Consider the following 21,524-nt stretch of genomic DNA (forward strand, 5'->3'; position numbering starts at 1 on the left):
ATTTACGACAGTTAACGAAGGTACCTCGAACCGACCGTAGAATGCTATTGAAATCCTTAAAAGCTTCATCTTTCTTAAAACACTATTTCTCAAATCTAGCGATTAACAGATCACCATCGATTACTTTCAAATTTTGAGGGAATCTTATATGCGTGCAATTTAGTGGACGACGTAGGGATTCTAACTTTTCAATCATAGCTCGACTAACTAAAGAAACAAACAGAATGCCCCGTCACTTCAGTAGTTTTGAAGTAGTCGTGAGAAAATCGACTCGGACGTGATAAAAAGAATCTTAAAACGGCGCTCTGACACTCCATCAGGGAAGAAGCCCTTTAGGTTTAAGGCGAAAAAGTCTACTGGAATATTCCGGACGACGATGGCAAAGATTTGAGGAAAAAATTGCGGTTACTGCTGTGACGGTTTCTCCGAAATCAAGTGGAACCGTATATCGACAGCGGTTGATGGTCAGTCAAAAAATCGAGATTGATCCCAGCATCCCAAATTAAGAAAATATTGAATGACGTACTGTGCAACGAATCTACGAGAAAATATTCGAATTTTACCAAGCAAGATCATAATCCAACCAAAGCCGAAATAAACAAATAGTGGCGACATACGGGCCCGCAAGCTGTACGGCCATGTGCTGACAAAACTCCATGGATAAAGCTTTTCAAGTTTGCTTTTGCTGATGCATTTGTTAAGTAAAAAACTATGATTTGGCAAGGAATCTGTTCCTGTGACGAGAAGTCAAGACACGATGTTAGCAGTTCCCTATTTTTTCAACTTTTTGGCCCGATTTTATCAGTCTATAAAAATCATGAAAAAAATAGAATTATGAAGTCAAGAAAATGTAAAAAATGGCTAATCTAGAAAATCTGTACGATTTCGGAAAGAAATCGTTACGATTCGCCATCTCACCAGGAAGCCACTTGAGTCCTCTACACATTTCAATGCATTTGAAGGTAAAATTTAGTATGAAAACTATATGAAAATTCCAGAAAATTTATGAAATCTTAAAAATATGTATTCTAGAAAATATTGGTAATCGGAAAATAAAGCAAAAATAAGAAAATTTAAAAAAAAATGCCAAATCTAGAATACATCAGATACTTAGAAAAAAAACCTGTAATCCAAGAATCTATGCGATCAAGAAATTCCAGACAGACAGGTACAATGGGAGTAATAGCATAAAAAACTAATATACATTAATATTTTGAACATTTGGAATATTAAAGAAAAAAATAGGAATATCAACATTTTCGAAAAAAATTATTACGAGAGAACTACCAGGAAGTCACCTAAATCCTCTAATTTTCTCCCCAGTTTTCAAAGCTTTTCAAGGCTTTTTACTATGTGAAATTCTGAAATCTGGAGAATCCGGATAAAATATTTGGTTAAGAAATCCAGAATATTACGAAAATCCAATAAAGTTAGAAATTTCTAAAAAATATTAACTCCAAAAAAAATTTTAGAAGTGCATGCACTTTTAAAATTTTGGCCTAGCTAGAAAATCTTCCGCATATTGGAAAGAAATCCTTACAATTCGCTAACTCACCAGGAAGTCACTTGAGCCCACAAATATTTTGCTCATATGGCAACACTTTTGAGGGTGAAATTTTGATGGGGAACCCAGGGTTATTAAGACCGTGGGGGTAATTCCGACGGCCCGATTTCCCTGAAAATCGTATCGTTCGTATTCGTGGAAGCTCCATACTGAAACAATAATTTTGATAGATGAAACGCAATCCGCAGTTTTTTTTAGAAAGGGGATTTGTTTACCATTCTCAAAACAAAAATCATTATTATGGCAAAACCGTGATTCAAGTAACAAATAAAAGTGAGAAAATAACAGGTAAGTGTTTTGTAAAGCTTGAGGCTCCTCTTTCATGGAATGATTTTTGTTAGGGTGAAAACACATATTTTCAAGACGCTCACCACTTTTGAGCGAAACGAGCAGACATTTTCATCAAATTTATGGAACATTTTCAAACATTTTATTGCTCCATTTTTGTAATACCGTAGAACATTTTTGTCGATATTATGGAACATATCGATGTGTTTTAAAGTACATTGTTGATATTCTATGTATCAATTAGTTCAGTTAATTTATGTCGCAAAATGAAACATTTTATGGAACATTTCCAATATTTTTATGGGGCATTGGTTGATTTCAATTGTTCTTGTATTACTATTTTAGAGCTCTTTTGCGACCATTTTATGGTTCAATTTTACATAATCAATGGATCAAATCGCCCTTTTTTATGGATCATTGACACACTTTTTCAGTTTTGTTTTGTGAAACATGGACAACATTTTTATGGATCATTTTACACAATTTTATGGATTATTTTAAATATTTTATAAGCAAAAGTATATTTTCCCATTCGGACCCCCTACTCCATCAGCCACCGTTTAGGGGCTTGCGGCTACGCACACGATTGTACACACTACAGCAAAGAAAATGCATGATATGCCAATCGACAGCTGTGACTAACCCGATTAAGTTTTTTAAAGTAATGCCATCCAATAAATATTTCATTGGTAAAAATAATTAAAAAAATATATAAAAACTCAATTGCTCCGTAGAATGATCCGAATTATCCCTATATTGTTAATGGATGAAAAAACGTAGAGTTTTGCAAATCGTTCCCTAGCGCTGCCATGAAGTGATACAAATAAATTTTTATGGCTCCTAAATGTAACTGAGGTTTCAAACTAACAATTAGGATTATTTGTTTGTTTGTTTATTGGGGCTTTAACCATTTGGTCATTCGCCCTTACAATTAGGACCTTTGACATTCTTTCACATTTACCTAACTAAAAAGGCGATTTGGTTAGGTAGGTCCAAATAGCCCCGGGTTCCCCCAAGGTAAAAACATTGTAGCGATCACGTGTATCAGAAGTCAAAATAACTTCCAAATTCAGTAACCCAAGTTCCCTGTTGCAAATATGTGTTTACTTCTTCCATTCCGTAGGAGGAATAATGAACACTAGGCGGCTAAAACGTACTATCCGCTCGCGCACGCACGTTTTTTCTCTTTCCCAATCTGTCTCACGATTGCACAAACTAGAGCAAGTGTCGGTCGCCGAACGGACCTCTTTGTCGTTGTCTTATCAACCGCCCGATCAGAAAAAAACTATTTGAACGCAAGTGAGGGTATTGGCGCGTAATGGTATGATGCAAATGTTTCGAGAGGGAATGAGATAGCGATTTAGAATCAATTGTCCAAGAAGTTCGTTTTCGAAATACGAGTTTTACTTCGGTAAAATTACGTACTTCCGGGTATCTATAACCAAAAATCGTTTATCTGAGGGTTTAGGAATAGCTTCTCATCCATTTCAATCTAGACCGTGAAAGAGGCTAGAGTGCGTGTTTTTTGATTTTGTCCCGCGGTGTGTCGAAAGGTTTGTCCAGTTAAAATATGAGATGTCTTTAAAATTTAGTAATTTTTTTGCGTTAAAGTCTAGAAGTAGGAAGTGCGGATAATTCGTGTGCGTTTGCTGAAAGTACAAAAAAAAGGTAAATTACAATTGTGCTTATAAAAAGAGAGACAATGCGTTCACGGTATCGGTAGCCGTGCGACGGCTTTTATTCTACCGTTTAGATTGGCACTATTCATCGGCCCGCCACACCGCCCTTCGCCCACCGACGCGCTCTAGACCCACGCGCTAGTTTGGGATATTCTGGCGCTGCAACCGAAAAGCCAGAAGTGCGACGATTCATCAAACGTTTGCACAGCAAAGTTTAACGTCGCGACCATCCGGTGTGTACGTATTTTGTTGCTGGCAGCTTGTCCGGCGTTCCGACACTGCCAGCAGTTATCCATCCTGTACGCAGAGGAACATCTGTAATCGTCCGGTACATCCTTAATCGCCGCCTGCGCAGATTCATCACCGCCGGTGTAGATTAATCGCCGCCACCGCATCGCCGCATCAGGACAGTCATCGCAGTAGTGCGAATGTGAGTGGGCAAACAACGAAAAAGACTGTAAGTACACCTACCACAAAATCCATGCGCATGGTGAAAGTTTAGCCGATACACGCACCCGGCAAACTAAAGTTCGGCAACATTATGGCACGTTAGCCCGATAGGAAATAGCGATCGCTCATCCGCACACAGTAGGGAACAGAAAGAATATAGGCAACACCGTAGAAAAATCCTAGGTTAAGTTTATGAAAATGCTAGAGAATTAAAATATACCTAATTATGTTAATTGTTGTTTCGGTAAATCATGTTGAGGTTAAAACTGTTGTGGTAGTCATGTTCCCATAGAGTTTACTGATTTGAAGAGGTATCTCATGTTTCGCGTCGTGTTAGTTTTGTAGTTTTTTGTGATCTTTACTCCAAGTGGGCTACTTGGGAATCTTAGCCCCACCACTCGAGTCTCTTTTCAGTTTAGTTATTTGGGTTTTGAGGCATTCTTCCAGTGATGAGACAATACGAGTGGTGTTCTTAGGTATTTTGGGATAGGAAGGCGAACTTCTCTGGGTTTATTCGGGTAATTTGATGCATGAAACTGAGTACCTCTCGATTCAGTTGCGTCTGCTAGGTCGTTCCTCTAAACCTTCACTATATCGACCCGCCCTGAGGCTGGGTTTCTGGTCGGGCAACCCTAAAGCACGACAAGTGGTCCTCGAAAGAGGTGGCGCTTAAGCCATTTGTTCGGAAAGGTGGACGATTGGGCAGATTGAATCCGTAGCAACGTCGTGCGCGCTACATTTTGGCGCCCAACGTGGGGCCACGTTATTGGGAAATTTCTGGAAGTTAAAGTTTTTTCTGGAGCAGGTCTTCGTTTAGGTAAATGATACGGTTCAAGATTTTTCTTTCTTTTGCGAATTCAAATGCTAGGCTATATTACTGGATATATGAAAGTTTATTCTTCATGGGTTTTTCCTACCGCTATTTTTAAATTTATGGTACAGTTCGGATACTTGAGTGTTGTGAATGTTTTAGTTGTAGTTTGTGTTTAGTGTTTCGGATATTTGTATTTTATTTTCATGGGAAGATCGAACGTTCATTATGGCGAACAATTTTCCTAACGCGTACCACCTGACAAACGATGAGGTGGATTACGAGTTGGTAATTCGAGGTAGGATAGCGGAGACTAAATGGGGTCTGGAGGCCAAATGTCAGTTTTTAGGGAAACTTTTTCGAAACGATGCCAGAAAGAAACGCGAATATTCTTCCCCAAATACAATTTACGAAGAATACGACTATACTAGGGTGAAAGTGGACTTTTTCGGGAGGAAGTTGGATCGATGTCATGATGAAAGGGTTGTTTCTCGCCTCAAGCATTACTCGATGAGAGTAGCTAGAAGCAAAACACCCGACGATGCGTCGGTAAGGATGCGAAATGAGCTGACTAACTTCATTCGCTCAATATTAGACAGGTCTAATGGGAAACGGGGTCCAGTTGGGCAGAGTAGGGACGTGTTTCGAGAAAACCGCAAAGGGCCGTTACACAACGCTTACGCAGTTTTCGACAGGCCAAAGTTCGAAGAATGGGAAGGTACGAACGATTCGCAGTCAGAACCTTTGTTTTCCAGATCGCTTAGTCGGTCCGCAGAAGAGTTTCCTCTCCAACTTAGTCCGGAGCAGGCATTGTTAGACCGAATATCTCAGCTAGAGAAAGAGATCGCAGCAGTTGCAGTGAATGAAGCCAATCAGCAGAAATCGAACATCTCTTACGAGTATGGCACAGACGGTACTCCATTCGATGAGCCCTTCTATGAAGAAAGTGCATTGACCAAATCGAAACACAGTAGTTGGGATCAAACTTTCGTTAGGGATGGGTTGTCCAATCGTCGGTTTGCAGATCGTAGTAGGGATAGACGATCGTTCGAGATTGCGAGAGATAGACAACATATAAACCACTTTTCTGAAGTATTTGGTCGGAATGACAGGGACGGGCAAGGGATAAGCAGTAGAGTAAAGCGGCGTTTTCAATGCCCAGACGATTGTGGACATAACAATTTGCAGTATGGCTATTGTTCCAGTTCAGAAGTCGATGGTGAATATTGCTACGGCACACGCGAACCAGTTAACCTTCAGATACGAGATTGTTCCTCTCGATCATTTTACGAGAGCTCGAGCGAGTTAGATAATGAGGTAGGATATTCGGGTTCTTCGTATTTTGAGACCGACGAATTAGATTACCCTTTGAATGAGTACGACGAATACCGTGAGTCTTGCAAGTTCTTGAACACGGAGCCGATTCGATTGGATACAGAGCAAAGTAGGAAAGGTAGTATTGTTGAACATAGTTCCTATTGGAAGCAATGTGAGACTGTTCGGACTGATAGTGATTATACGGAACATGAGGGACGGGAAATCCGTATCGATCAGATTTTAGACGGCGAAACTGTCCCCTTGCTAGACTCTGGGCTCAATGATAGTCTGAACAGTGAGGAAACATGGGACGGTGTAATAGTGCAAGCCAGTCCGGTGGAAAGTAACAGCGTAGAAGAGAATGGGTTTGGGAGAATTGCCGACAAAAATTCGTTGGGAAGCGGAAGGGAATCTGTCAAACGGGCGTCTGTACGGTCGACTGGGAAAATCGTTGAGCCGCGAAATACATTGATAGAGACGACGAAGATCGAGCGAGATTTCGGGAAACAGGACAGAGTTCCGCCGATAGTCATGATCGGGTCGTGTCCAACCCAACGACGAAGGGTTCTCGCTTCCGACGGTCGTGAATTTGGTCGTCTTCGAAATTCATTGCTCAAAGTGAATAATTCAAAGAGAATCTCGAAAAATCCAACGGTTAACCGGAGCAATCTGCTTCGCTTAAAAGCTAACCTCTCTACCAAAGAAGGGGCCCCAGTGAACAATTCGGAGCAATCGGGCAAAGGAAAACTTTTTGTTGTTATGTTAGCACTTAAATCTGTGCTGCCTATTGTAAAGTGGGTTACGGGAGTGCAATGCTACGACATTGAGGATTTGAGTGGGAAGCGGCCTAAGATACTTAACTTCAAATACCGCAGAAAACTCAACCCACCCAATTCCTCCCTCTATCCCACTTAAAAGAATTAAAAAAAATTCGAGCTATGTATCTCTCATTTGTTGAGTAGAGACAATTGCACCATGATGCGAAAGCTCTGGTTGCGGAAAATACTGTTCCATCGTTTGTAAGGCTCTGCACTGTTCTTAGCACAGCTGCAGCCCCCACAACAACTTTAATTTACTGGGGGATCCTTGCGAAAGCTCAAGAGGCCTTACAAATCTGGTTGGAAACAGTTAATTTAATTTCGGGAAATAAGCTTCGTTCCCCCTCACTAGTTACTACTGCACGTATAGCTATCCCCTCGACCAGAAGTCAGAGAGAGTTCACGGCGCAAGCCTGAACGATGATCTACCAAACTAGAAACTCCGAGCCAAAGTGGCGTTGAAGAGGAGTACCTGTAATGGGAAACACATCGCGAGTCCAAGACTGGGGATGCTTGGATGATGACCGTGCAAGACTCGGAGGACTTTCCAGTGTAAGGTCGATGACGAGCAAACCCGAGTGAATCGAGCTGGCAGTATCAACTAGGAAGAGGGAAAGTTACGTATTTTCTTAAGGAAATTCAAGAGGGAAAGTATTCGAACAGGTTGGCCTGCCTGTCGAGAGAGGAGTCGATATCTTCCCCGGGGCCGAGACTAAGACGAATAGGGTGTTGTGCTAATCACAATCACCCACCCTCCCCCGTATTTCTGTAAATAATTCCCGTTCGGATTAAATGATGTTAGTGTTTTTACAACTACATCGAGTCTTATACTCTATGTTAGTACCTAACGCTAACATATATTGAAATTTACCTGCTAATTAGGTCTATATTTTGTTAAAATGGAATTATTTAATGTTTTTGTTCGATGTTAATATTTTCATGTTTATATTTTGTTATTTATATGCATGCAATTTATTTATTTATAATTATTTATTAGTGAAATATTTATTTGTTCAGTTATTTCATGTTATTTATTTATTTAATGTTTAGTTATTCATTTTGGTGTAGAATATTTGTTATTTGGGAAATTTACGGGGGAAATTTTATGGTAACTTATGGCGTCATTCTGGATGGAAATATGGTCCTTGTCGCTGTCCGGTTGCTCCTAAAATGTAAAACTTACCATTAGAACCAGTTCAATAGACCCACCTGCAATCGGAATTCAACTTCCCTCCTTCCGCTGGTTTCTTCAAAACCAGTTCCCGTATGGAACATGGAAATTTCACAAAATTTATGAAATCTTGAGGATGCGATCAAGAAAATCTGAAATATTTGAATTATATAAAAATATATCTAAAAAATAGAAATATTAATAATTACAAGTATTAATGTTTTTAGAAAATCTAGCAAGTCGAGAAATTCTAGAAAATCTTAAGATCCTATAAATAAAAAAAACATGAGAAGACTAAAAATACGGAATATTTATAAAAAACAGAATATTTTAAAATTTTGTAAGCACACGAAATTTATAAAATCCAAGAAATCTAGGAGTACTAAAAAGCAAAGAAAACCTTTACCGAAATGGCGAATGCTGACAGTCTGGAAAATCTAAAAACCATTCTGGAAATAAATCGTCACGATTTGCCATCCCACCAGGAAGCCACTTGAACTCTTTATTATTTGAGCCAAAAGACAAAAACCAAAAGACATGGAGGAACGAAAAATTTGAAAAACTTGGAAAATAATAGTTTAGACAAACCGACAATTTTCAATATCTAGTGAAACCCGAAGATAGAAAATATCTATAAATATTAAATATTCAAAGTTTCAGGAAATTAAAAAAATGAATCGAAAGATTAAAAAATAGATAGAAAATTAAGAAAATATTGAAAATATAAAACGTCAAAAAAGAAATTTACTACCTGAAGGATCTTAAAAATCCGCGAGATTTGAAAAGTCCAAAAACTAGAAAATTTGGAAATTATTATGGAAAGAAATTATCTATGGAAATGCGCTTCGAGTTCCTTACATCAGAATTCGACACTAACTTGGTTACAGGACTAAGCTAGCGCAGGATGGACACTAACTCCAAATCCGAAACACTTTGTGTTTCTGAGCAAACACCTAGTGCTGCATGATGTCACGCAGGTTTTGTGCGCAAATTTAAAAAAATTTCCCCTTGGCGGAGATAAATAGCTTTTACCTAAATTTTTCTCTTCTGAGAAGAAAAGAAAATTATCATTATTCGCAGTCCCACCAGGAAGTCAGTTGCGCCCTCTATTATTCTACACCATTTTAATTTTTTTAAAGTAGTATTTTATACGTCAAGAAAATCAAGAAATTCGAGAAAATGTAAGACATTCAAACAATCTACATTCAGAGAAAATTTGGAAATTTTGAAAAAACCGCCGAAAAATTAGAAATTTTTCAACAAAAATGAAAACAAAAGATATGAGCAATTGATAATCTCCAAAGCATTAAAGATCTAGCAAATCTAGGAAATCTGTAATACTGAAAACAAAAAAATAATGGAGAATTTCAGAGAGCTAGAAAATAGTGTTTTTTGTGATTTTTGTGTATGGTCCAAGGAACATAAACCCGATGATATGACTCAAGCCACTTGGGACAAAGAACCTAATCCTAAAATCTAGCCCCCAATTACTAGGTCTAAGGAATTCAACCTTGATAACTTTGCCTCAAAAATCTAGATTCGAGCAACTGAGAGTAACAAATAAATCCATCAAAAAGTCCCACAAAATGAAAAGTTTGGCAAATTTCGAAGCAAGGAAAATGTCACGCAGTGGCTTTATTATTTCCTCGAACTGAATGACGCAAGAAGTAAAAAAACAAAAACTTCCTACTTATCCAACACAATTTGCTAATCTTCGTCCGAATGTTTTCGGTCATCAAATAGTCTGCACGCTTCCGTCATAAAACACGACTTTTTTGCTCTCCCAAATCCCACAGCCCACGTTCATCGTGCAACAAATAAATATGTGTCGCAGCAAGCTATGGAATGACAGTCGCTCGCAACCCCACGCTATTAAAACTGAGCAAAAAAAACAATCCCACACACTCACCTGCACCTTATGCCAGTGTCCGTCGTGCAGATCGCGCCCAACCGTAATAATCTGGGCTCCGCCGCCCAGGTTGTACCTCAGCCGGAGTGCCCCTTCCACCAGTTTTAGCTCGAAAAAATCGTACGTTCCGCCATCGTCGGTGTACAGAACTAACCCATTCGGTTGTTCCGTTTTGAACTCCAACTCCAGCGACCCGTTCAATCCGGTGTACCACTTCCGGAACTGTGCAAAGCTGTTCTGGGAACCGTCGAGCACGAATCCGGTGCAGTGGTGAGAGCCCATGCAGGCCAGCAGAATCCCGGCCAGCAGCAGCACCCGGGGGACGCTGTGCAGAATTTGCTGTACATTCATAAGCACGGAACCGTGGAAGCAGCTGGCAGCACTGGTTTCCGGTGGTCGCTTCGCGACATCAAGCTGAGTTTTATCGAATTTGTTACGATTATAGCGCTTATTACGATTACGACTATTCCGGGCGACACTGCCCACACCGCCGCCGCCACCGCAATCGATGCCGCTGTGATGACAGGAGACGGACGACGACAGCGGTGGTGGTGATGTATCACGGGGGGTTTTCCATTCACACAAGTTGAAGGTGGAGGTTGGTCGCTGCTGGTGATATTCGGCCGTACGAACCGCGGCCATCTTGTTCTCACACATTGCACTGCTGGGGAGGGTGAGAGCCGTTTTAATCAGACTCTCTCTCTCTCGCTCTTTTTCGCGATGGGAAAATATTCTAAAGTCCACTCACTTTTAGCACATGGGGTGGTTGCAGCAGGCGCCGAAGGAACTCACGCTCACAGTGTTCGCTTTCACTACTTTTTGTTGATGTTGAGCTTTTTGGAGTGTTGTTTTTTGCTTGCACCCTTTTACCTGATGTTGTCTGGTTCGCACAACGAGTAACGTTCTAACAATGAGAGCTGCAGGTGACAGAAATAACATTAATTTGTGGGATAGGTGTTTCATTTTTTTTTGTTCGCGTTGGACAAGAGTTTCGGTGCTCTTCTGCTTGTATTTACACACATACAGTCACACGCTTCACTGGGCTAATGGTGTATTACTATTCATGGGAGGAAAAGCGACCGAAATAAATTCAAATTTTACTCATGAATTTTCATTGTAATCATGGGATAACAAATGAAGTGGATTATATATGCTGTGTCACTTGCTGGTACTGGTTTTCGCTCGCAACGCTGATCTTTGAACATTTTCGTTGCTAAGGGGTTTAGAATTTGATTTTCTTATAAATGTCGCAAATAAAAATTCAAATCAAGGTCAGTGTAGAAAAAAACTATTCAAAAACACGTTCCACCTGTAACACATGCACACTGTAATTTAACAATTTCAAGTGTCCTTTCATTCAGTCATCGTATCCTGATATACTCACGTCAGTCAGTACGACTGAACACACACATACACTCGTCAACAGTATGTTCCACGGCCGCCCCATATGATGTTGTTGAATAATGGAGTATGCTCCTTCGTTGAACATGTGTGTGAGGATGAATTGGCTTACACGGGAACGCGTGTACGACCTCGCGATTCTGGGAAAATGTAATTTCAATGAAAGAACGAGCAAACGAGTTTCTCAAATGAAAGCGACGGGAAAAGGGAAAAAAGCAGACAGCTGACTCATCAGCTGCTACTGCTGTTATTGTGATTGCTTACCGACGAATATCTGTGGGTTCTATTTTTTCCCTCATCACATAATTATATCTTATTCAGTTGAATTATTGTAGGGGGAAATACTGAATGTTTTTGGGGGGAAACTGCATCGTGATGAATGATCTAATTTGCAGTACAGTCGAACTAAACGATGGCAGTGTTTTGATTCGATAACTACATTGAGACAAGAGACATATTTTGTGCGTGTAAAAGGTGCTCTAGATTAAAAATGCATAATCCTGAAGCAAAATCGGACGTCTTAATTGTTTTACACATTTAAAACCGTCTTCTTATTCGTTTTTAATAGTTTGTACCGTCGTTACGTTACATTGACGAAAACCAAACTTTAATTTCTAGACATAGAGAGATATATGTTCAATAAATCAGAAGTATTTAAAATTTGTCGAAAATCGTTTTTTCATCAACATAGATAAATATCGATTGTCCATTTAAACCAACTCTACACACGTATATTAACGCTTCCAGCGCACCCCTGCTTTTTGCAGATGACACTCACACAGCTTGCCATGACAGTGAGTTATACTGTTTACATTTCAGTACTATACCGCTGACGATAATCAAAACGTTGGCGATGCTAAGGAGTTGATTAGCTAGGAACTGATATTTAGGGAGTTTGATATGCAGGGGAAACACGTATTGTTTGGTCTGAGTAGGATAATGGTTGATGTTTCTTATTATCAACCATCTCTGACTCTGACAAGGTTTTTTTTGCTAAGATGGGACGGGTTGATGCAAAGCCTGTAGCCTTCGTCTGGCATGGTTAAAAGAGGGTTTATGTGGATGAGGATGCATGTGTGTCGCCTCTGTTGGCCTTAGGTATTTTGGCTGGTTCATGGAAGGAGTGCAGGACTGGCACCTGGAAGAATGTTTATTTGAGTAAGATGCCTAGTAGTTCAAATATGCGTTCGGTTCGAGCAGATCGGGTCGTCCAAAGAGTTGGTCATTTCCGAGAATAGAGGCGACAATCTGTCAAGTATCTAATGAGGGGACATTTTTTATGAAACTTTAAAGTACTGTCACTACTCCAACCTATTTTCACCACCATAGCAGCTGCCAATATCGACTAAAACAGAGATTAACAAAGTCTGTTATAATATCGAGAAAAAATATAGCAGTTGCGGTAAAAAAAGTATTCGCGAGAAAGCATACAGAAGAATAAGAACATAACAGAAACGCTCTGGTATCAATTGAGGTTTTATTATAGTTTTATAGCCACTCATAAAACTTAGATTGCACTTGTAGCATGCTATAAAACTTCAATTGTTACTTGGGCGATTTCAATTCGAAGTTTGTTTAGTATAGATAACAACGACTCACAGGCACTGGCAGAAAATTTTATAGGAGCAGACAAACTAGAGGACGCGATATCACACTTTTTGAGATAAACATTCGCAACATTTTGTACTTCTATAAAGGACCGGTGTTTACTAGGCAGACAGTCCCCAGTTTGACCAATTTTGCAAAGCCTATCTCGCGGGACGGATCGAGATCGACTAAACCATAGGCTTACCAAACTCTAGAAAAGTTTCATGGCCAACTTTTCACGGTTATTTTCAAGAATCACAAGGAAGCCATCTGCCACTTTATTTTTTCTTCCCTTTGAGCTCTTCAAGCAATGACACGACCTGACACTCAATGAAGCATTCCACGGATAAAGTGTCCCCTGGGTTCGGGCATAGGGTAGTTGTTGAATCGATTTCCTTGTATGCAGCTCACTTGGGCTTGATTTCCAACCCTGCACATCCAGTTAGTTTTTTTCTAACCCGGAAAGCCCGAAGCCAAATTAACGATCTTCGCTTTCGATTAGCCACTGTCGTCGGAGATTTGGTTTCTTATGTTGAAAATTATGTCAGGAGTTACTTCCAGAGTAGGATGGTTTTTAGGTGTTGCTTGGCCTCCTAAGAGGCTTGCTATGCGTGTTGGATCATGTTTCCTTTCTTATAAAATAATGGTACAGAAACCGTTTTAACTTTGAAGCTTTTTTCCGAGGGTCTGAGGGCTTAGTTTTACCAAGCGATAAATTCAGACAATGTCTAAATATGCGTGCGTCCAATTTTTATTCGTGTATCTCAGGAAGGGCTGGACCAACTTTCGCCAAACTAAATTCAAATGGAAGATTGCTAGTAATTTGTTTTCAATTTGATGTATTGTTTGTTTCATAAACAATTGCAGTTGAAAAAAGACGCATTTTGCGTAGTAGTTGTTGCTGACTGCTTCAGAAATCGAAAAAAGCTGTTTTTTGCATTTTTTCGAAGAGAAAGAAAAAATCGAACTTTGTGAAAATTCACATATATTCGGACACATATCATATTTTCTCCGCTAAAAATGTCACAAAATTGCGGACTTATCGGTTGAAACATTCACCTAATAAGTACAGGAGTACTTTTTTTATTTTTGCAAAACCGTGGGCGTAACTTTGCGTGAATGATAACAATTACATGTTTGCGTTTGTAACCAGCGTTGTATTATCGCGCACGAACCAAGTGTTTATACGTTTACGGGTTTGATCGTGTGAGCGTGTGTGTCGCGTGTATATAACTTCGCCTGTATGAATTTGTTTGTAGAACCATGCAACCGTTTGCATATTCGCGTGGGGTTTTCAATACTCGTGCAAGCCGCGACTTTGAATGTGCATTTCAGATCTATAATCCATTCAGCCATAGCTGAGACTTCTAGTGTATATGAGATTGCTTTTTTGAGACGAAGACTGGAGGTGACCGATTCATGATCGTATAGGAACGGGCGCTGGTATATTCATACTTGAGACCACGTTTATAAACTCGTAAGTGCTAACACATTGAAAAATTTTATGATTGCCAGATCGTGGGCCTAGGTATGCGTGAGTTATCTTGCTTACGAGCGAATTTGTATTATCGCGAAACGTTCTAGCGTTCGTATGTTATTGTTGGCGTTCTTTTTTGTTTCGATTGGAGGTATCAACATTCCGATCGGCAGCATAAGTTACTGCCTTTTCTGGAGCAACTGACCAAACTGTAACTACTACAAATTGACCAAATAGTGTTACTACAATGGTAGTGCCACTGGAGTACTGATCTATCATTGAGGACACACTAAAGAAGGAGGGTGGAACTGCAAACGATTAAATTTCGACTGATAGGGAGAGGTGTATTTCCCACCGGTCCCTTAGATTCAATGGAGATCGAATCGCATACACCTTCAAGTACGTTCCATTTGATATGATCTAAATAGTAGGAACGGGTACTATTTACATGATCAGGAAACAAACCAAGTTCGCTCGAATAAACTCGTCGTGCACTTTTTTACGCAGAAATATCGTGTCTACGTTCCCTCTTAGGAAGTAGAAATAGACGGTGTAGTCACCGACCGCCGCAGGCTGAATCCTCAAGTTCTGGTGAAATTTGGTACTCGTTCCCTTGAAGAACCTTTGCTTTAGTCATGGAAATTCTGGATTGCAAGCAATCGTGCTGAACAAAAATCGAGAAGGATAAGAAGATATCTTATTCCCCATTAGTTAGCTTCGGCGGCTGTTCTCTCCTGATGTATGCCCACAAAGCACTTGAGAAACATAGTTCATACAAGAAGCTCTCAACACTATCTGAAGTACTGAATAACCATGTATAAATTTACGTCTCCTGACATATACGAGCATCAAAAATGACTGAGTTTTACGTTTGATTTTAATTTTACATGACGTTGAATTTCATAAACCATGTAATTTTGCTTCACATGTAGCGTTTGTTCTAAATGGCAGTAAGTGTAATTTTATGTCATTGAGCATGTATCATGTTTGCAACTACATCAACGATAAAATTCATATTTTTTGTGTGTTCTTTGATAACGATTCTCCCTACACTAAAAATATGTTTGAAGCAGATAATTATCCCTTCTTGAAGCGATCGCCATCTTCGATGACTAATTCATCGAAGGCGATCACCGATTTGATCACTGTGTTACTGTTGAACTGTAGGTGAATTACTCCGAGAAACAATTGTTTCAAAATTTTAATATACAATTTGAGATATCATATACAATACTTGGCTAACATCCGACATTTACTTCAATTTTCACGATTTTAATATTATTCATCTGGATCAAGAAAACCTCTGCCGAGTACTGTGCTACAAGTGCTTCTAGGAGTCTTTAACTTCCGCGGTATGCGGTTCTCTTCTCGACGATAATTGAACCAGCATACTGCAAGTTTGACGAGAACTAAATAGTGTTGCTATTGGCGACGGTTTGATGATGGATTAATGAGAGAAACATCTCATTTCGTATACACAATCGAACAAGTGCTACCGAACGCATGGAATATTTAAACTGTTGGATATTCAATCTTGTCATAGTTTGTCTGCCCCGCTGATCTACCGCAGATGGACTCTGCACTATCTATCTCACCATGCAACAATAAGGTCTGAAAAGTAGTGCTGGGATTCAAACAGTGCTTTTTCCCATCGATTCAACGACATTGGAGTTAGTGCTTGTAAAACCTAAATCTAAAGGGAAAACCTTTGTATTGCTTCCATCTACATTCCTCCTAGAGACACTGTTGGGCACGGAAGGCTTCGTAATAGCACGGAGGAACTATTAAAAGCGCAAGTACTTATGGGAGACTTTAACTTCTGCGATACGGCATGGGGTACTCTTGTCGGTGATTGCAAGCTTGACGAAAACTAAAATATGTTGCTATTGGCACCGATTTGTTGATGAATTAACGAGAAAAACATCGTTGAGCTTTTTTATTTCGTATACGCAATCGAATCAGTTCTACCGAAAGCATGGAATATTCAAACCAAAGCATGATAAACAAGACGGAGTCTTTGAAAATGTTAATGCACTTGTTATTGCGAACATCTTTACTGAAAAAAAATTTTATCCATTAAAAACATTTTTAATATAATTTCCTAAATATAGTATAGTATGTCAGCATGCTCCAGAAGAGATCATTGGTCTACTTTTTGCGACTTAAAAGGTACTGGATAAAATTAGAGAAAGTTCCACTAATTATAACTTTTGAACGGGCAGCCAGCTCTGGTTGCAACCAGAAGTTCTTGTCTCTCGTCTCCAATAGAGTTATAGAAGATTTCAAAAAACTATTATTTTTTTTTAATGTCCAATATCTTCGATAGGAAAAAATATACGTTAATAAAAATCGACCATTTTAACGATTGGAATAAATTCCTAGAATATATGAAACTCGTAGGTAGGATATTTGAAAAAATATTGAAATAAAATATTTTTGGGGGTCACCCAAACATAACGAGCTATAACTTCTAAAGCATTTAAAGAAATGTTACCAGCATAAATATTCACAACAGCAATCTCCACAATTTTGTCAAAGACATCAGTTAATTTCTTGAAAAATGGCACTTTTAGGAGGATTAATCAATCAGCAAATAAGAGACCTGGATATTTTGGAAAAGTATGCGGCAAACGCAAACAATTAATCACTATTTGAAACGCAATATTTTTCAAACATTGCCGAATTACTTAAAAAAAATTACGAGAAAAGCCAATATTGTAATATAGAAAGCTGTTCAATTTAAATAATTCAAACCATTTTACGGAACATGATTTCTAAGGAATCATCCACCATCAACAAGCAATAATGTTGAAAGTATTCAAGATAAAAAAGACTGTGTCTTCTGTAAAGTTGTTGGCAAAAACTAACTCTACAACTTTGCTATACGTACTTGCAAGAAAGTTGATCAATATATCTGAGACATTAATCATTACAATCACAACACCATACAAAAGGGAATATAATGTCCACAAATTTCTCCGAAGAAGTCATTAATCCAAACTCAACGATTTAGGCGTTTTTAATAGATCGCACAATTTTGGGCAAAAAAAAACCCTGTGCGCTGTCGAATTTATTTACAAAGTTTCCTGGGGGTAACATTTTCCCTCATAATTGGAGACAAGTGGAGCTCATCACAATCTCAGAACCTCCATCTCCGATCACAACTCGCATTGGTCGATTGTATCCAAAAGCTTTTCGAGGAAATTAACCCGTTCCGGCTCGACAATTGGCTGTCAGACAAACAACGATTTCTTTGCGTTACATTCAACCGAAATTGGAATGGTATCAGTTATTTTGTTATATGTATATAAAGAAGGCCTTTGACTCAGTTTCTTTCAACTTTTTGTCACATTTGTTTTCTGAAAAAAATACATCCATCGTTTGGCGTCTCGGAAAATTTGCAATGCAGCTACGTTAGGCTTCATCATTACCTCATAATGTCCAAACCCTTCAGCTCTTACTTTAATAACGTCGAAAAATGACAATTCTTGCACGGTAAGGTAACTTGCTGATCACAGAGTGCTCTTTATTACAGAACAGAAAGCTATTTATTTGTAATGATAATACTCAGGAAGTAAAACGAAAAGGAAAACGTCTTCAACAAAGTTGTTTCTAAAGCCATTCTGAACAACTTTACTGAAGGCACCAAATATCCCAATGTTTTTTTGAAAAGTTTATTGAAAAAATTGAAATGCTCATAAAAACCAATCCTGACGTCCTAGAGATAAACAAAAATGCCATTTTCATCCTCCTTCCACATTCCGAAAGACAATATGCGGTAACAGCACACTGAAGTTGGTTTTTTTTGTCGAACAGAGTAATGGTTCGATTTCGTTACATCAGTATGTGGCAGTGGACTTGGCAACTGGCTTGAAGTTACGAAGATTGAAGATTACGGAAACACGTATTTCTCTCAATTGATAAAGTATATAGAAAGTTTTGATGTTCTACCAAATTTAAAAAAAAACTTTTACGTGATGTTGGAAATTTTCCTCGTGTTGATACTAGTAAGAACTTAGAATGCATTTGCTTCTTAGAGTATCGATTAATTTTCAGAGCCTGTAAATTCATGTTACCAGGAAAAAATATTTTTGTTCGCGCTAAATTCAGAAAAGATACAAAATCACGTCCGCCTACTAAAATTTCACTTTTCTCGAAACAGCCATGAAATTTTCTTATCAAATTCATCGAATCTCTCAGAAGTGTGCTATTTTAAGATCCTAGATTGTTGAATCAACCTTTTCCCGGAGAAACTTTGCTTTGAAAAACAAGTTCATTCAGTCAAGCGTATAATTTGCACCCTTCTGGGTCAGTGTGGTTTTCGTGGAACGAATCTAACAAGTCCCACGCCACTCACGCCTTCTGTACCAATGAAGCGTGGGAATTCAATAGAAAACAGTAAAATCACATTCATTCCCCCAAACGAAGTCCGCCATTCAAACTCTCGACACTCGTGTTGCGGATCTACCCCGTGTCCTTTGCTTCCCCACTGCGAAGGTTGTAACTGCACAATCACTATTACTACAATTACTATTGGATGGAGTAAAACCACAACCGAACATGTATGTATGCGTGCAAAAATAAATGCCACTCAAGGAAAATGACTCTCAAAAGCTCCGAAAGAGCCTAACACTCACTCACTAGCCTACTGTTCCAGAGCAGAGCAGAGCAGAGCGCACCAACACAGACGCATCCCATCTTTCTTTCTCGTCTCGGAAGGACTTACGCGACTTTTAGGACATTTATCCCAACTACACCACATCTCATGACAGGATCAGCCTGGCAAGCCAGAACAACGAGAGCGCAAGAAATCAATACAAAAATCCTTGACAAGAAACGAACAGTTTTTCGCGTTTCGCCTTTAGTTAAATTACTGAGTGGGTGAGGAGAGTAGGGTTCGGGGGCATGGCATGACTGAAGTAATATCCTTGAATCCTGACTGGCTGCTTTCGTTCTTGCTGAGAGAAATTAGAATTTCGATTTTTTCTTCACTTGTTCCTCATACGAAAAGCGTAAATAATTTAACTTTACATCTGACATTGCTAATTGCGAGGGAAAACCAGACCGAGTGTTACTTTCCCCCAAAACCATGCCAGTAATTTTCCCAATTCTTGCATTCACTTTTTTTTTCTCACCACAAAAAACAACTTTCTCTGTCGGTAATACTTTTCGCGTCCTGTTTGCTGTTCTCTTTCCGCACTGGGTGTCAGGAACTATTTTTTCCGTTTTCTATTGTAAATGCATCACGTAATCCTTAGAAAGTGCTCCTTGGCGGAAATCCACTCTCCGTCGGTCGATTCCCGAAAAAGTTATCCTTCCCGGATGCAGTGAATCAGTTTGAGCTTCTCGCGAGAATCTTTTAGTCGACATTTTACCACTTTGAACACAGGCAAAATTGCCATTTTTCCTCGCCACTATTCACAGTTAGAACATTTTTTTTTTCGTTTTGTCAAACTTCCAGGAAAATCACTCCAACTTCATACACACTCATACACACGCTCGCGCACAGAACACAGTCAACTACTATTCCTGTTTGCTCTTCTACTATTTCCGGATCCCATGGTGGTCATACTGCGGTAAATCGTACTCCTTCGTCGTCGTCGTCGTCATCATCATATTCCTCCTCCTCATCCTCGGGTTCACAATTCAGGAAGAAGAATATCCAGAACCAGTAGAATCAGACTATCACTTCCCAGGACCCCGTTGGCCGTCGCGCGAGGTCCGTTTTCCACGTCAATCCACGTCGGGTTACAAAGCTCAACTGCACTCGTACCGACGACGCTTGAAGCCGTCATCAACTTCAAGCTGGTTGTACGACCGACGAGGTAGCAGCCCGAACGCGAAAGCTTTCAACCGAAATGAGACACTCACTCTCACTTCTCACAATTCCCTACTGTGGGTGGTGATAGGACGTACAACAAACCGTACGCCGAGAGAGAGAGAAGAGTTGTTTTCGTTGCAGTAGGCGCTGACGGTCGGTCGGTAGGTCGGTCGGTCCCGTCACGATGCATTGGAATTTGTGTCCTCGTGCTTTACAACGCGATTCTGAACGACCTTCCGAGTGTGGTGTGCTGATAGTGAAAAAGAAGATAGAGAGAGAAAGAAATGGCTGGCTCTGTTTTGGTGCACAGATGAAGAGAATCGAGCGATTCGGCGCACAGTAAAGTAGTATTTCTAGTTGACTAACACCAACATGGGGCAGCGAAAAAGTTCAATGGATGGGAGGTTGTAGGTAGGATTTTTGGTTGTTTAGAAAGTAGACGGATGAGCACAGACAGAAACGGAATGACATTGAAGATGGCCGATGACGTGTGCCGTCCTTGGTTCCGAAAAATGACATACGGGTTTTGAATCGGGCGTTGCTGTTTTTCGACTGGCTTGTAAGCAATTCCATAACTAATAGTCTTATTCATAATTTTGTTGGATATGAACGATAAGTTCCGTATAAATATTGAATAGAAATAGTTTGCACAAGTAATGTTTTAATTTGGGCTTAGTGTAAATCTGGTGACCAAGACGGTCTGCAAGATACTGATGAAACGGCTCACAGCACGCCCTAGATTATTTTGTTATGCGGATGCTCGTATAGAAACCGAACAAGGGAAAAATTCAGCTCCCACAAACAATATGGATAAAACTCTGGTTATTCTAATAATTACGCCAAGATTTCTATTTGCCTGTGCTCTCCCTCTTACTCTTACTTACTCTTACTCTTACTCCTAATCTTACTCTTAATCTTACTCTTAATCTTACTCTTACTCTTACTCTTACTCTTACTCTTACTCTTACTCTTACTCTTACTCTTACTCTTACTCTTACTCTTACTCTTACTCTTTCTCTCTTACTCTCTTACTCTCTTACTCTCTTACTCTCTTACTCTCTTACTCTCTTACTCTCTTACTCTCTTACTATCTTACTCTTTTACTCTCTTACTCTCTTACTCTCTTACTCTCTTACTCTCTTACTCTCTTACTCTCTTACTCTCTTACTCTCTTACTCTCTTACTCTCTTACTCTCTTACTCTCTTACTCTCTTACTCTCTTACTCTCTTA

The 21,524-nt window shown here is 39.5% G+C and overlaps 1 protein-coding gene across 9 annotated transcripts in view; it reads right to left on the bottom strand.

The window, feature by feature from the left end:
- Positions 1-20,239, bottom strand: part of LOC131676612 (neurexin-3) — a 252,382-nt gene extending 232,143 nt beyond the window's left edge. For all 9 annotated transcript variants that reach the window (XM_058955779.1, XM_058955780.1, XM_058955778.1 and 6 more), the window contains exons 1-2: positions 19,608-20,239; positions 10,008-10,924 (exon numbers count right to left, since the gene is read on the bottom strand). In XM_058955779.1, coding sequence (XP_058811762.1) covers positions 10,008-10,664 — 657 coding nt within the window. In that variant the 5' untranslated portion in view covers positions 10,665-10,924; positions 19,608-20,239. The remainder of the gene's footprint in view (positions 1-10,007; positions 10,925-19,607) is intronic.
- Between the last annotated feature and the right edge of the window lie 1,285 nt (positions 20,240-21,524).

Source organism: Topomyia yanbarensis, chromosome 1 (genome assembly GCF_030247195.1).
Source record: "Topomyia yanbarensis strain Yona2022 chromosome 1, ASM3024719v1, whole genome shotgun sequence".
NCBI classification, from domain to species: domain Eukaryota; kingdom Metazoa; phylum Arthropoda; class Insecta; order Diptera; family Culicidae; genus Topomyia; species Topomyia yanbarensis.